This window comes from Oncorhynchus tshawytscha, linkage group LG19 (assembly GCF_018296145.1).
Source record: "Oncorhynchus tshawytscha isolate Ot180627B linkage group LG19, Otsh_v2.0, whole genome shotgun sequence".
NCBI classification, from domain to species: domain Eukaryota; kingdom Metazoa; phylum Chordata; class Actinopteri; order Salmoniformes; family Salmonidae; genus Oncorhynchus; species Oncorhynchus tshawytscha.
Window position 1 is genome coordinate 32,066,961 of NC_056447.1, and position 13,660 is coordinate 32,080,620.

The 13,660-nt window shown below is 42.6% G+C and overlaps 2 protein-coding genes across 3 annotated transcripts in view; one reads left to right on the forward strand and one right to left on the reverse strand.

The window, feature by feature from the left end:
• The window catches only part of mapk8ip2 (mitogen-activated protein kinase 8 interacting protein 2), a 148,906-nt gene that overhangs the window by 21,586 nt on the left and 113,660 nt on the right, over positions 1-13,660 (forward strand). The window lies entirely within an intron of this gene.
• LOC112218646 (gastricsin-like) lies at positions 2,536-7,970 on the reverse strand. The gene is made up of 9 exons (XM_042301592.1): positions 7,862-7,970; positions 7,529-7,670; positions 7,119-7,236; positions 6,773-6,891; positions 6,413-6,612; positions 4,024-4,140; positions 3,733-3,880; positions 3,473-3,571; positions 2,536-3,265 (listed from the first exon to the last, which is right to left on the reverse strand). The coding sequence occupies exons 1-9, from the start codon at positions 7,915-7,917 to the stop codon at positions 3,113-3,115; spliced, it is 1,152 nt and encodes a 383-aa protein (XP_042157526.1). The 5' UTR covers positions 7,918-7,970; the 3' UTR covers positions 2,536-3,112.

A 13,660-nucleotide genomic window follows, 5' to 3' on the forward strand; every position in this document is an offset into this window, starting at 1 on the left:
AATGAATCGGATCCCAGCCGGCGACCCAAAACAACGGCGCCGCAGAAGGGGCAGACGGAGCGGTCTTCTGGTCAGGCTCCGTAGACGGGCACATCGCGCACCTCTCCCGAGCCTACTACTCGCCAATGTCCAGTCTCTTGACAACAAGGTAGATGAAATCCGAGCAAGGGTTGCCTTCCAGAGAGCCATCAGAGATTGTAACGTTCTTTGTTTCACGGAAACATGGCTCACTCGGGATACGTCATCAGCGTCGGTACAGCCACCTGGCTTCTTCATGCATCGCGCCGACAGAAACAAACATCTCTCTGGTAAGAAGAAGGGCAGGGGTGCATGCCTTATGATTAATGAGACGTGGTGTGATCATAACAACATACAGGAACCCAAGTCCTTTTTTTCACCTGACCTAGAATGTCTTACAATCAAATGCCGACCGCATTATCTACCAAGAGAATTCTCTTCGATCATAGTCACAGTCGTGTATGTCCCCCCCCAAGCAGACACATCGACGGCCCTGAAAGAACTTAATTTAACTCTATGTAAACTGGAAACCACATATCCTGAGGCTGCATTTATGGTAGCTGGGGATTTTAACAAGGCTAATCTGAAATCAAGGCTCCCTAAATTTTATCAGCATATCGAATGTGCGACCCGGGCTGGCAAACCCCTGGATCATTGTTATTCTAACTTCCGCGATGCATATAAAGCCCTCCCCCGCCCTCCTTTCAGAAAATCTGACCACGACTCCATTTTGTTGCTCCCAGCCTATAGACAGAAACTAAAACAGGAAGCGCCCGTGCTCAGATCTGTTTAACGCTGGTCAGACCAATCGGATTCCACGCTTCAAGATTGCTTCGATCACGTGGACTGGGATATGTTCTGCATAACATCGGACAATAACATTGATGAATACGCTGATTCGTTGAGAGAGTTTATTTGCAATTGCATTGGTGATGTTGTACCCACAACGTCTATTAAAACATTCCCCAACCAGAAACCGCGGATTGATGGCAGAATTTGCGCAAAACTGATAGCACGAACCACTGCTTTTAATCAGGGCAAGGTGACCGGAAACATGACCGAATACAAACATTCTAGCTATTCCCTCTGTAAGGCAATCAAACAAGCTAAGCATCAGTATAGAGACAAAGTAGAAACGCAATTCAACTGCTCAGACATGAGAGGTATGAGGCAGGGTCAACAGTCATTCACGGACTACAAAAGGAAAACCAGCCCCGTCGCGGACCACAAACTAACAAACTAAACAACTTCTTTGCCCGCTTTGACGTCAATACATTGCCACTGATACGGCCCGCTACCAAAACCTGCGGGCTCTCCTTCACTGCAGCCAACATGAGTAAAACATTTAAACGTGTTAACCCTCGCAAGGCTGCCGGCCCAGACGGCATCCCCAGCCGCGTCCTCAGAGGATGCGCGGACCAGCTGGCTGGTGTGTTTACGGACATATTCAATCAATCCTTATCCCAGTCTGCTGTTCCCACATGCTTCAAGAGGGCCACCATTGTTCCTGTTCCCAAGAAAGCGAAGGTAACTGAGCTAAATGACTATCGCCCCCTAGGACTCACTTCCGTCATCATGAAGTGCTTTTAGAGACTATACCCGATGGCCTTGAGATAGAAGCTGTTTTTCAGTCTCTCGGTCCCAGCTTTGATGCACCTGTACTGACCTCACCTTCTGGATGATAGCGGTGTGAACAGGCAGTGGCTCGGGTGGTTGTTGTCCTCGACGATCTTTTTAGCCTTCCTATTCATGCTGTTGAGTGTGTGTGCACACGTGTGTGCGTACATGTGTGTGTGTTTCATGTTGTGGTGAAAATGTGTCACTGTAGAGCTTTCATCCTAATCAGACACACACACGCGCGACACACACACACACACACACACACACACACACACACACACACACACACACACACACACACACACACGGACGGACGACGGACGGACGGACGGACGGACGGACGGACGGACGGACGGACGCACACACACACACACACACGTATGCATTCACTGCTGACATGTGGCTTGCCTTAAGCACACACAAGGCTTATAGACCAGATTGAGCCATCAAAAATGACCTCCGTTATCCTAATGTCAGTCAAAATTAGAAACAAACAAAAATACTCACATGTACACACACACCAGCCCCTGACCATGTTACAGAGATAATGACCATGTTACAGAGATAATGACCGCTTGTTAGGAGAAGTGAAATGCTGAAGCTTTCATTAAAGTCAATTTCACAGTGCTTCTGCTCTCCTGAGGATACTTAGGACTTAATGCCATTTAACAGATGGCATATTTGACTCTGTGATACATAGTTATTTCTACATGTATGATGTGTAGATGGTTGGATATATTTACAGGCTCCAATTGGGTAAAGCTGCTCTTGTTGTTTTTTGTTGCAGTTTCTGGTAACAGTCAGTGGTGAATGTGAGGTGTGATTTCATTCTTACAGGCATCATGAGCTTGATGTGTCAGATACAGCGATTCAAAACAAATACGATTATTGTGCACTTCAATAGTTTATTCAGTCTAAATGGAAGCTAAACAAACACCAAATACATCCAGTCTTGAGATGATATGCATTTAAGTGTCAAATCATATTTTCATATTTCACTGTGTTTCTGTAAGTCATTTACTTTTTCACTCAGCATCATGATGCAATCAGCAACATGGCTGAACCTGTGTTCACATCCGATGTTGTCTGGGAACTAGGAGGTTGTCGTTGCAATGACAGAGTAGAAAGGAAACAACATTACAGCTGAACTGAAAATATTAGCAGATGTCACCAAAGACCACAGCATTAACCCAATGATGTCGATGCTTGCTTTAACCACACTGGACCAAAGCCAAACTGACCCACAGTGGTTGCCATGGGTAATATGTGTATTATAATGAGCAGAGTGGTTGCCATGGGTAATATGTGTTCTAAAATAACCAGAGTGGTTGTTATGAGTGATTCAGAATAGTTGCCATTGGTGATTGATGTTCTAGAATGGTCAGAGGTGGAATAGATTCTGTGTGAGGTTTGGGGTGGTAGACTTTTAAGAACGGTCGGTGTCTGTGTTGGTTTGCGGTCATGTTGGTCAGGTTTAGGCTGCGGTGGCAAAGCCCACTTGGTTGCCTGTGCGGTCGTAGACGGAGTAGTACTGCATGAGGAATACATCTCCCAAAATCCACAGGGGCTGTCCGTTCTGGGACGGCAGGTAGGTGGGGGTGATCCCCACGGAGCAGACCTGGTTGTTCTGGATAGAGAGGAGAACACGCATGTTGAGTGCAATACACACACACACACACAGGCAGATAAACACAAATGCACTACTGACACATGGCTTATGCATGCACAAGGCTTATGGACCAGCTTGAGCCATCTAAAATGGCCTTCATTATCCGAACATCAGTCATAGATGGTAACACACGGACAGACACACACAAACGACACACTAACTTACCTGCTGAATGTATGCAGATGGCGGCAGGGGGAAGTTGACTCCATTGATGGTGAAGGTGAGAGTAGGCAGGCTGTTGATCTGGTTACAGTTCACTGTGTACTACATCAACAAACAATTCACAGACATGAGTGACACAAAACATCCCTGTACTGGTTTACTCTGGTCTGCACTGGTTTCCCCAACCTCTACTTTCTGGATTACACTGTTTTATGGTGTCAGTTAGTACTGGTCTGTTATGGTTTATAATGGCTTCCTGCTACCTGTCCGTACTGGTCCTGCTGGGCTCCAATGGACTGCATCAGCGTTCCCATGATCTGTGTCGGTGCAGTCAGCATGGAGGTGCCTGTATCCACGATGGCCTGGCAGCCCTGCCCACACCACCCTGTCTCCTGACCATTGATCTGGAACCTGGAGATGTACAAGGGTTAGTGTTAGACAGACAGACATTGACAGCGGCCTTAGACATTTTTCATCCCAGCTTTTCCAGTCTCTTGGTGGTTCTGATGTCAGTGTATGGTTAAGTATGTTTGGTTGGTGTGGTTGATCCTGACCCTTGGATGCCGATCTGCCAGTATGTCTGGGAGGTGACGGGAGTCCAGTAGATCTGACCCTGATACTTGGTGTTGTCCACTCCTCCGAACGACAGCTCACTGCCCTGCTGGCCGTCGCTGCACAGAAAAAGAGTTTTAAGTCATCTAACAGTTTTACAAATAGGCGGTTGGCAAGAAGATGGTTCACTCACAGAAGACACTTTTCTCCTCAAATCTTGTGCCTTATATCAGTGATATAGTTTCTGGAGCAGGAATAATGAATATAACATTGATTATGTACATAATTAATTAAGTAAGTACATTTTTAAAGTATATTTCCTGGTCAACTAGAAAGCGAACAAATTGGCTTACAGAAGGTTCTGTGATATCTGTGTATTTTATAATTAAATCTGGTAGTAGTACATTATATGTGTGGTAAGTAGTGGTAGGGGTACAAATGTCGGATCTTAACTTGATCACTTTTTTGTCACTGTTCATTTTCCTGCTGCATCAGGAAATACAAATGAGCCTTGTGGGTCCCTGTAAAAAGAGCAGTTGTCTTTCTGTCCATGCTGGGGCAGTCTATCAGGGCTTGCTTTTTAAATATCAAAATCCTCTCGCTCGCTGAAACGTTAGGTCTGGGTCAAATTACTGCAACATTCAAATGTACAAACATGTATCTGAAATGCAGTCATATACATAAACAACCATCGTTTGATATATAGCGTATTAACAGAAGATCGATATTGGTCTCCACTAGACTATGAGAAGTTTCAAGTTTGTCCTAAGTTCAAAATTGAGTTAAATCGTGGGGTGAAGTGGGTTAGGGCTTCTGCCTTCAGCGAGCACGTATAACCCTACCATTCCCAGGTCATACGTTTCTGGCACAAATATTTCAATCCCCCCCCAATTTACTACATTTATTTACACATTTTAAAAATGGACAGTCTAAGGATATTTAACCCCCGATCTTAATTATAAATGACCATATCAGACACTTTTGGATAACATAAATAGGAAACCAATAAAATATTAAGTAAGGGCTGCACCAACATTAGTGTCGTGTCAATTCCCAACAGTGGATACTTTATTTCTATTGTATGGAATGCTTTTCAAATAGATAAATCACCCGTAGTCTGTTCAAAAAGTACTCTTGTTCTGATTACAATACCAACCAGAGGGTGAACATATCTTGAAACACTTTGGTTGCAAGCAGGACTAAGGTAACACTGATATCGTGTTTTAGGGAACGGCAATGAAGTGTGACAACAGCTACTGTTTGTTCCCTGGCTGAGTTGATGAGCTGATTTGGGCCATCTGATTGACAGATGTAGGTCTGCTGTGGAACGATAAACCTTCCTCCAGGGTGGACGCTTGTCCGTGTTTTATAGTTCGGCTATGTATTATTTGTGATTATAGTTCTAGTCCTTGGTGTGAATTGGAAGCCTGTACTGTGTGCCTTTTCAATATTTCATTAAAGCTGTCAAGTTGTTCATACATTTGAGCCTATCGAAGACGATTTTGTTGACTCATTTTGCTTCCTGAACACATTTAAATAAATGCAATTAACTTGTTGGTCTAATGTCGTCTCAGGCTGGTCACTAGATCACTCGGCACTGGATGCAAACTCATGAGGTTCGGAGTGAGCTGCTTATGGCAGATCACAATGCTCTAGCGAGCGTTAAGAATATTCTGAATACTGATGATACATAGGCGCTTCATTTTGTTTTAAGCCTTCCCCAAACCATAGCCCTAAACTTAACTGAATTCATTCCTGAACTGTTAACCTTTGAGTTGTTTCTGTTTTAATCATGTAACCACGCAAAATGAATGTGTCAAAAATAGTCATTGATCCATGAGTCAAATTTGAATCCAATGCCGACTCTGACATATATGTGCCGGGGTCAGTGCCTGTAACCGCTGGATCACACAGGATTTGAGGAAAACAATGATTAATTCTGCCTATTGCTTTCCTTCAACATAGGCCGTCATTGAAAATAAGAATTTGTTCTTAACTGACTTGCCTAGTAAAATAAAGGTAAAATAAAAAAATATATATAATAAAACAGTTAATGTAAAACAACATATTTTCCCTAATGAAAATACATCTACCCCCTAAGAATATGGCCGTTTATTCTAATCCACGTAAGAATGAACACGAGACACGCCGTAGCCTTCACGTAGCCTACATAAGTTAGAATGTAGGTACGGTACTGCTTTGTGTATAAACACGCTTCCAGCTGCCCACTGGAACAGTTCTAAATCATTCTTCAGATATTCAAATCCTCCTTCTGCAGGATTATTTTCCTCTTGTGATGAAAGCAGTCCAATTAAGAGCTGACATCTGTAGTGGTATATGTGTGGTAAGTAGTGGTAGATATGTGGTATAAGTGATGGTAGGAGTACTGACCTGGTCAGGTAGAATGCAAATATGTTAGCCTGCAGAAGGTTCTGAGACATCATGTTGTCCATGACGGGAGTCTCTTGTCCGGCTGAGATGGAAGGGTAGGACAGGCCAAGGATACCATCAAACTGGGCCACAACAAAATTTTGACCTGGCTCGTTAGTACTCAGACCAATCTCCTGGTTGTTGATGACAATACCACCGACCTAAAGAGGTGACAAACAACACACACTCAGCATCATGGAAACACTTTGGTTTTATTAGAATGGAAGTACAGGTACTGTTGTGGCTTTTTACTGCATGTAGTGAAGAATAACTGTGGTAGAAGTAGTTAAGTATTTGTAAGGTTGTTATGGTGGGACTCACGTTGACGGTGTCGTATCCAAAGACTCCACTGAGACTGCCAGCTCCGTAGGGCAGGTAGAAAGTTTGCCCATTAGCTGAGTAGGTGGACGACTGCTGGGGGTTGAACTTTGTGTGGCTGTCTGCAGGAGGAAGGGACACAAACAACTTAAAGAGGAAATATACTGTCTACAATGTATTTATCTGGGAAGTGTGTAGAAGTGATATTGGACTTAAATATATCTGATAGTAGTAGAAGTACTGTTGTAGTAGTACAGTTAGTAACATTTACTGTTGAGGAAGTAGTAGTTAATTGATACACATAGTAGATAGTTGTAATATTGTCATGAAGCTATCCAGCTGTACTCACTGCAGGCCTGAGTGTTGCAGAGTACAGAGTCAACCCACAGGTTGGCAGAGCCAGTGTCAAACAACACCTGGAAGGACTGGGGGGGAGTACCGATGGTGATGGCTCCATAGTAGGTGGTCTGGAAAACACAACAGGGAAAGTATAGTTGACAAAAGAGGGGCTGCTAATACATTCATACAACAACACATCAGATCTAGAGTGGTTGGCGTGGTTTAGACTCTACTTCATGGAGTTAGACGTTATCTTGATGTGGTTGTTATCTAGTTAGACCTACAATTCACATTTTCTACGTTAGCCTACATCATAAAATTTCATTCTGGAATATGAAAATAGACTACCGTGGACATAGACAGGACATTGAGTAACATTCTAGATAGACCATAAGCTTGTGTATTATAGCATGTACGTACGTCGGCGTAGTTGTTGATGTACATGGTGGCGGAGCCAGCGAACTCGCTAGGAAAGTATTTGAGAGCGGGGTCTTGGTAGGGCAGGCGTTCTCCTTTCTCCATCATTCTCTCACGGATTGACTTATGCTTCACCAGAGGGATCCTAGGGTAACAAGAACACAGATACACTCAGATATGAAGTCGAACTCTGCAAATGCAAATAGGTAGAGAGAGCGACAAGGAGTTATCATTGACTATGAGAGATGAGAAAAGAACATTTGTGTTTTAGAATTTAGGAAAAAGAGCAACTGAAAATGTCACTGAAATTGTGAAAAATAAATAGTGAGTACTAACCTGTGGATTCCCTCAGCGAGCACAGCACATACCAGCACAATAACCAGACACTTCATGGTCACTCCTGAAATCACAACCAGTGGTGGATACACCTTAGCTTGGGTCAGGACTGATCTTATATACTGTACCAAACACACATATGTGCACACATGAATGCAAGCGGGTGTGATATGGGTACGCTTGAGTGTGTGTGTGTTCACATCCCTTATCAGACTTAAGGAGGTGACCATCAGCTTCTTTTTTCCCCTGACTGCACATTCTCTATTCAGTGTGCAGGCAAGCCTCTACTCCTCTGTACCGATAGCAGCGTAAACCAAACATTACTATTAGTTTACTGAATCTTAAGGGAGATAACCAGATTAGATAAGATACAGGGCTCTATTTTAACAAACCAAAGGCAATGGTAAATCTTTTCGCTTACGGTAGCGCTATAGGTTCAGTGCAGTCAGAAGTGTTTTTGTTATTTTCAACCACAATTATGAGAAATCTCCAGACACAAACATTGGTAGTAGATTGGCCTTTACTGAAGAGCTCAGTGACCTGAAATGAAAATTCAATCCAATTTTATTGGTCACGTATACATATTTAGCAGATGTTATTGTGGGTGTAGTGAAACACATGTGTTCCTAGCTCCAACAGTGCAGAAGTATCTAACAGATCACAACATTACAAACTAATCTAAAAGTATTTAAAAAATGTCATTAAGAAATATATAAATATTAGATTGATCAATGTCGGAGTGGCATTGACTGAAATACAATTTAATACAGTATATACATATGAGCAAATCAAATTAGATTATTAAATCAAATTGTACATACACATGGTTAGCAGATGTTAATTCGAGTGTAGCGAAATGATTGTGCTTCCAATTTCGACCATGCAGTAATATCTAACAAGTAATCAAAAAATTCACAACAACAAAGGCATGAATAAGAAGATGTACACAATAATGTATGGATGAGCGATGGCCGAACAGCATAGGCATGATGCATTTGATTGTATAGAGTACAGTATATACGTATGAAATGAGTAATGTAGGGTATGTAAACATTATATAACGTAGCATTGTTTAAAGTGACTAGTGATATATTTATTACATCCAATTTTTTATTATTAAAGTGGCTAGAGATTTGAGTCAGTGTGTTGGCAGCAACCACTTAATGTTAGTGATGGCTGTTTAACAGTCGGATGGCCTTGAGATAGAAGCTGTTTTTCAGTCTCTCGGTTCCAGCTTTGATTCACCTGTACTGACCACACCTTCTGTATGATAGAGGGGTGAACAGGCCTTGGCTTGGATGGTTGTTGTCTTTGATTATCTTTTTGGCCTTGCTGTGACATCAGCTGCTGTAGGTGTCCTGGAGGGCAGGTTGTTTGCCCCAGTGATGCATTGTGAAGACCACACCACCCTCTGGAGAGCCCTGAGGTTCCCGGGCGGTGCATTTGCCATAGCATGCGGTGATACAGCCTAACAGGATGTTCTCAATTGTGCATCTGTAAAAGTTTGAGGGTTTTAGGGGTCAAGACAAATGTATTCAGCCTCCAGAGGTTGAGGAGGCACTGTTGCACCTTCTTCACCACACTGTCTGTGGGTGGACCATTTCCACCTTCTCCACTGCTGTTCCATCGATGTGGATAGGGGCATGCTCACTCTGCTGTTTCCTGATGTCCACGATCACCTCCTTTATTTTGTTGACGTTGAGGTAGAGGTTATTTTCCTGGCACCACTCCACCATGGCTCTCACCTCCTCCATGTAGGCTGTCTCATCATTGTTGATAATCAGGCCTACTACTTTTGTGTCGTCTGCACACTTGATGATTGAGTTGGAGGCGAGTGTGGCCACACAGTCATTGATAAACAGGGAGTACAGGAGGGGGCTGAGCATGCACCCATGTAGGGTCCCTGTGTTGAGGATCAGCGAAGTGGAGGTGTTGTTTCCTACCTTCACCACCTAGGGGCGGCCCATCCTGAAGTCCAGGACCTAGTTGCACAGGGCGGGGTTCAGACCCAGGGCCCCGAACTTAATGATAAGCTCGGAGGGTACTATGGTGTTGAAGGCAGAGCTATAGTCAATGAACAGCATTCTTACATAGATATTCCTCTTGTCCAGATGGGATAGGGTAGTGTGCAGTGTGATGGTGATGACATCATCTGTGGATCTAGTAGCAATTTGACGTGGGTCTATGGTCTATGGTGTGAGGTGATATAATCCTTAACTAGTCTCTCAAAGCACTTCATGATGACAGAAGTGAGTGCTAAAAGGTTATAATAATTTAATTGAGTTACCTTTGCTTTCTTGGGTACAGGAACAGTGGTGGACGTCTTGAAGCAAGTGGGGACATCAGACTAGGATAGGGAGAGATTGAATATGTCCGTTAACATTCCAGCCAGCTGATCTGTGCATGCTCTGAGGACACGGCTAGGGATGCCTTTTCTGGGTCGCAGCTTAGCTTAAATGTCTTACTCACGTCGGCCACGGTGAAGCAGAGCCCACTGTCCTCGGTAGTGGGCCAAGTCGGTGGCACTGTGTTATCCTCAAAGCGGGCGAAGAAGGTGTTTAGCTCTTCCGGATGCAAGACGTCGGTGTCTGCAATATGGCTTGTTTTCTCTTTGTGGTCCGTGATTGTCTGTAGCCACATATGTCTCGTGTCTGAGCCGTTGAATTGCAACTCCACTTTGTCTCTTTACTGTTGGTAGAACTTTGGCAGCGTTTTACTCAGTTTTTACTCAATATTAGCAAGTAATAAACTCTGAAGCGGTGGATGGTGTGCACGCCTCCTGAGTCAGACTTGAAGTCCACTCTGAATACTTTTCCTCCGCTGGTGGTGTTTTGGAGCAGCCTCAAGCAGCTCAAGTGAGCAAAGTGAAACGACAGTCCATCATTACTTTCGGACGTGAAGGTCAGTCAATCCAAAACATTTCAAGTTTCTTCAAGTGAAGTTGCAAAAACCATCAAGCGCCTAGCGCTGTTAAACAGCCATCAATAACACAGAGATGCTGCTACCTACATACAGACTCTAATCATTGGCCACTTTAATAAATGGATCAGTAGTCACTTTCAATAATGCCACTTACATATCTTACATTTCTCATTTCATATGTATATACTGTATTTTATACCATCTATTGCATCTTGCCTATGCCGCTTTATCATCGCTCATCCATATTATTTATATATATATATTTTTTCCTAAACTTTTTATAGATTATAGATTTTCATATTTAACAACAAAAACAGTGCAACCCCATCCCGTACACTTCCCCCCTCCTATCTTCCACTCCCCCCCTCTCTCCCACCCTCTACTTGTTTGACCCAAGTTAAAAATGTTAAAGGCAATGCCAATCAAATACTAATTGAGTGCATTTAAACTTCTGACCCAATGGGAATGTGATGAAAGAAATAAAAGCTGAATTAAATCATTCTCTCTACTATTATTCTGACAGTTCACATTCTTAAAATGAAATGGTGATCCTAACTGACCTAAGACAGGGAATCTTTACTTGGATTAAATCTCAGGAATTGTGAAAAACTGAGTTTAAATGTATTTGCCTAAAGGTGTATGTAAACTTCTGTCTTCAACTGTAAATCCTTCAGAGAGTAACAGACACATCTCAACATCAACTGTTAAGAGGAGACTGTGTGAATCAGGCCTTCATGGTCAAATTGCTGCAAAGAAACCACTACTGAAGGACACCAATAAGAAGAAGAGACATGCTTGGGCCAAAAAACACGAGCAATGGACATTAGACCGTTTGAAATTTGTCCTTTGGTGTGATAAGTCCTAATTTGAGACTTTTGGTTCCAACCGCCGTGTCTTTGTGAGACGCAGAGTAGGTGAACGGATGATCTCCGCAAGTGTGGTTCCCACCGTAAAGCGTGGAGGAGGTGTGATGGTGTGGGGGTGCTTTGCTGGTGACATAGTCAGTGATTTATTTTCAATTCAAGGCACACTTAACCAGCTTGGCTTCAACAGCATTCCGCAGTGATATGCCAACCCATCTGGTTTGCGCTTAGTGTGACTATCATTTATTTTTCTACAGGAAAATGACCCAAAACACATCTCCAGGTGGTGTAAGGGCTATTTGAGCAAGGAGAGTGATGGAGTCCTGCATCAATCACCCACAATCACCTGACCTCAACCCAATTGAGATGGTTTGGGATGAGTTGGACCACAGAGTAAAGGGGAAGCAGCCAACATGTTCTCAGCATATGTGGGAACTCCTTCAAGACTTTTGGAAAAGCATTCCTCATGGAGCTGGTTGAGAGAATGCCAAGAGTGTGCAAAGCTGTCATCAAGGCAAAGGGTGGAGAACGTAAATTCTAAAATATATTTTTGTTATACGATTCCATATTTGTTTTTTCATAGAATAATAGTGAAGACATCAAAACTAAGTTGTAGAAAATAGTAAAAATAAAGCAACGAGTAGGTGTGTCCAAACTGGTACGGTATATGTCTACCGTGTTGGCTTGGGTTTGATTCCTGCCCACACCCTTTTGACACAAGTAACTCAATCCCCACGATTGACTTTGTTTTGTTACACATTTCAAATATGGACAGTCTAGGATGTTGTACCCCCGATCTTGATAAGAAATGACCATACCAGGGACTTTTTGATACCATAAATAGGAAACAAATAATATAATAACAGTAGGCTACACCAACATTAGTTTACATTCATACAAATTGTTGGGAAATTGCCACAGGAGATTTGCCGTGGTAAACCAGGAAAGATGATTTCGTTGAGCTCGGACACTATTCTTTACTATGTACAACAACACTTTTCTTTGATGTGTAAATTATCAGAGAATTCGTTTAACATCCATATTTGAACTTCTCCAGAAATAGCCGAAGATATTGCGTTGTATTCGAGCCATGTCCGTTCTCAACATAAACTCATGGATGGTGAATCTTTCTAATAAGTTTGGTTTTTAATCAAATTAAACGAAAAACAATGAATCTGTTTTTAAAACAGCAATGTTTCTTAAAAGGATTGGGTCAAAAACACTATCATGAATCAAATGTCTTGTTTCTATGAGCATAAGGCAATGTGTACACATGTAGGACTAAGGGCTCTTTGACCTGAGGCATGGATGTTTTTACTATCTATTGAACACAGTTTATTAAATAGTATACAGTAACCCTTAATAGGCCTAGTTAAACCAAACATGTAGCCAATGTGGTTTTTGTTATTGACTTTAACATGGAAATATTTGTCTACACACATTGCATTCACATTTCTTAAATGTACTGCATATTCGAGCCATGAACGATTGGACAATGCCAAACGTTAAACTCTATAATAACATTAGCCTACCATCACCATTTCTATAAACTGTTAGTGACCTTGACATTTGAAAGGTAAACAAACCGGTCAATAGCCGAGGCTACCAAGGACAGCGATCAGAAAAATACTGTCCAATATAAAGAAAAAACGTGAATGTCTGACTGTTTTGCTGCTCATTATATTTGAATAAGGTTATAGGCTACTGATGAATAAGGTTATAGGCTACTGATTAGGCTACTGATTAGGCTACTGTGCGCCTCTTCTAGCAAAATCAATGCCATAACCAACTGCGTTACTGCCAAGACCAGCGACCAGTTAGTATTGAATATCATCAGTAGCACTGCTGGGAATTGGCACTTTGGCACACATTTTTAAAGACACACCTACAATATTTCCACCCCTCCCCCCCAGCATAAGCAAGCTGATATAAGAAAGGTAAGTTACTGGCGCCAGGGTTACAAAATAGCAGAGCGCTGGCTTTTACATGTTTTACATGCCGCCCCCCTTCCGGA

What these genes read in the sequence shown, in the direction of transcription:
- LOC112218646 (XM_042301592.1), bottom strand. Translation starts at nt 7,917, where the DNA reads ATGAAGTGTCTGGTTATTGTGCTGGTATGTGCTGTGCTCGCTGAGGGA. An exon ending in TTTGCATTCTACCTGACCAG is followed by an intron (nt 4,141 to 6,412) that starts GTCAGTACTCCT and finishes TTTTCTGTGCAG; the next exon opens with CGACGGCCAGCAGGGCAGTG. An exon ending in CATCTGCATACATTCAGCAG is followed by an intron (nt 3,266 to 3,472) that starts GTAAGTTAGTGT and finishes CTCTCTATCCAG; the next exon opens with AACAACCAGGTCTGCTCCGT.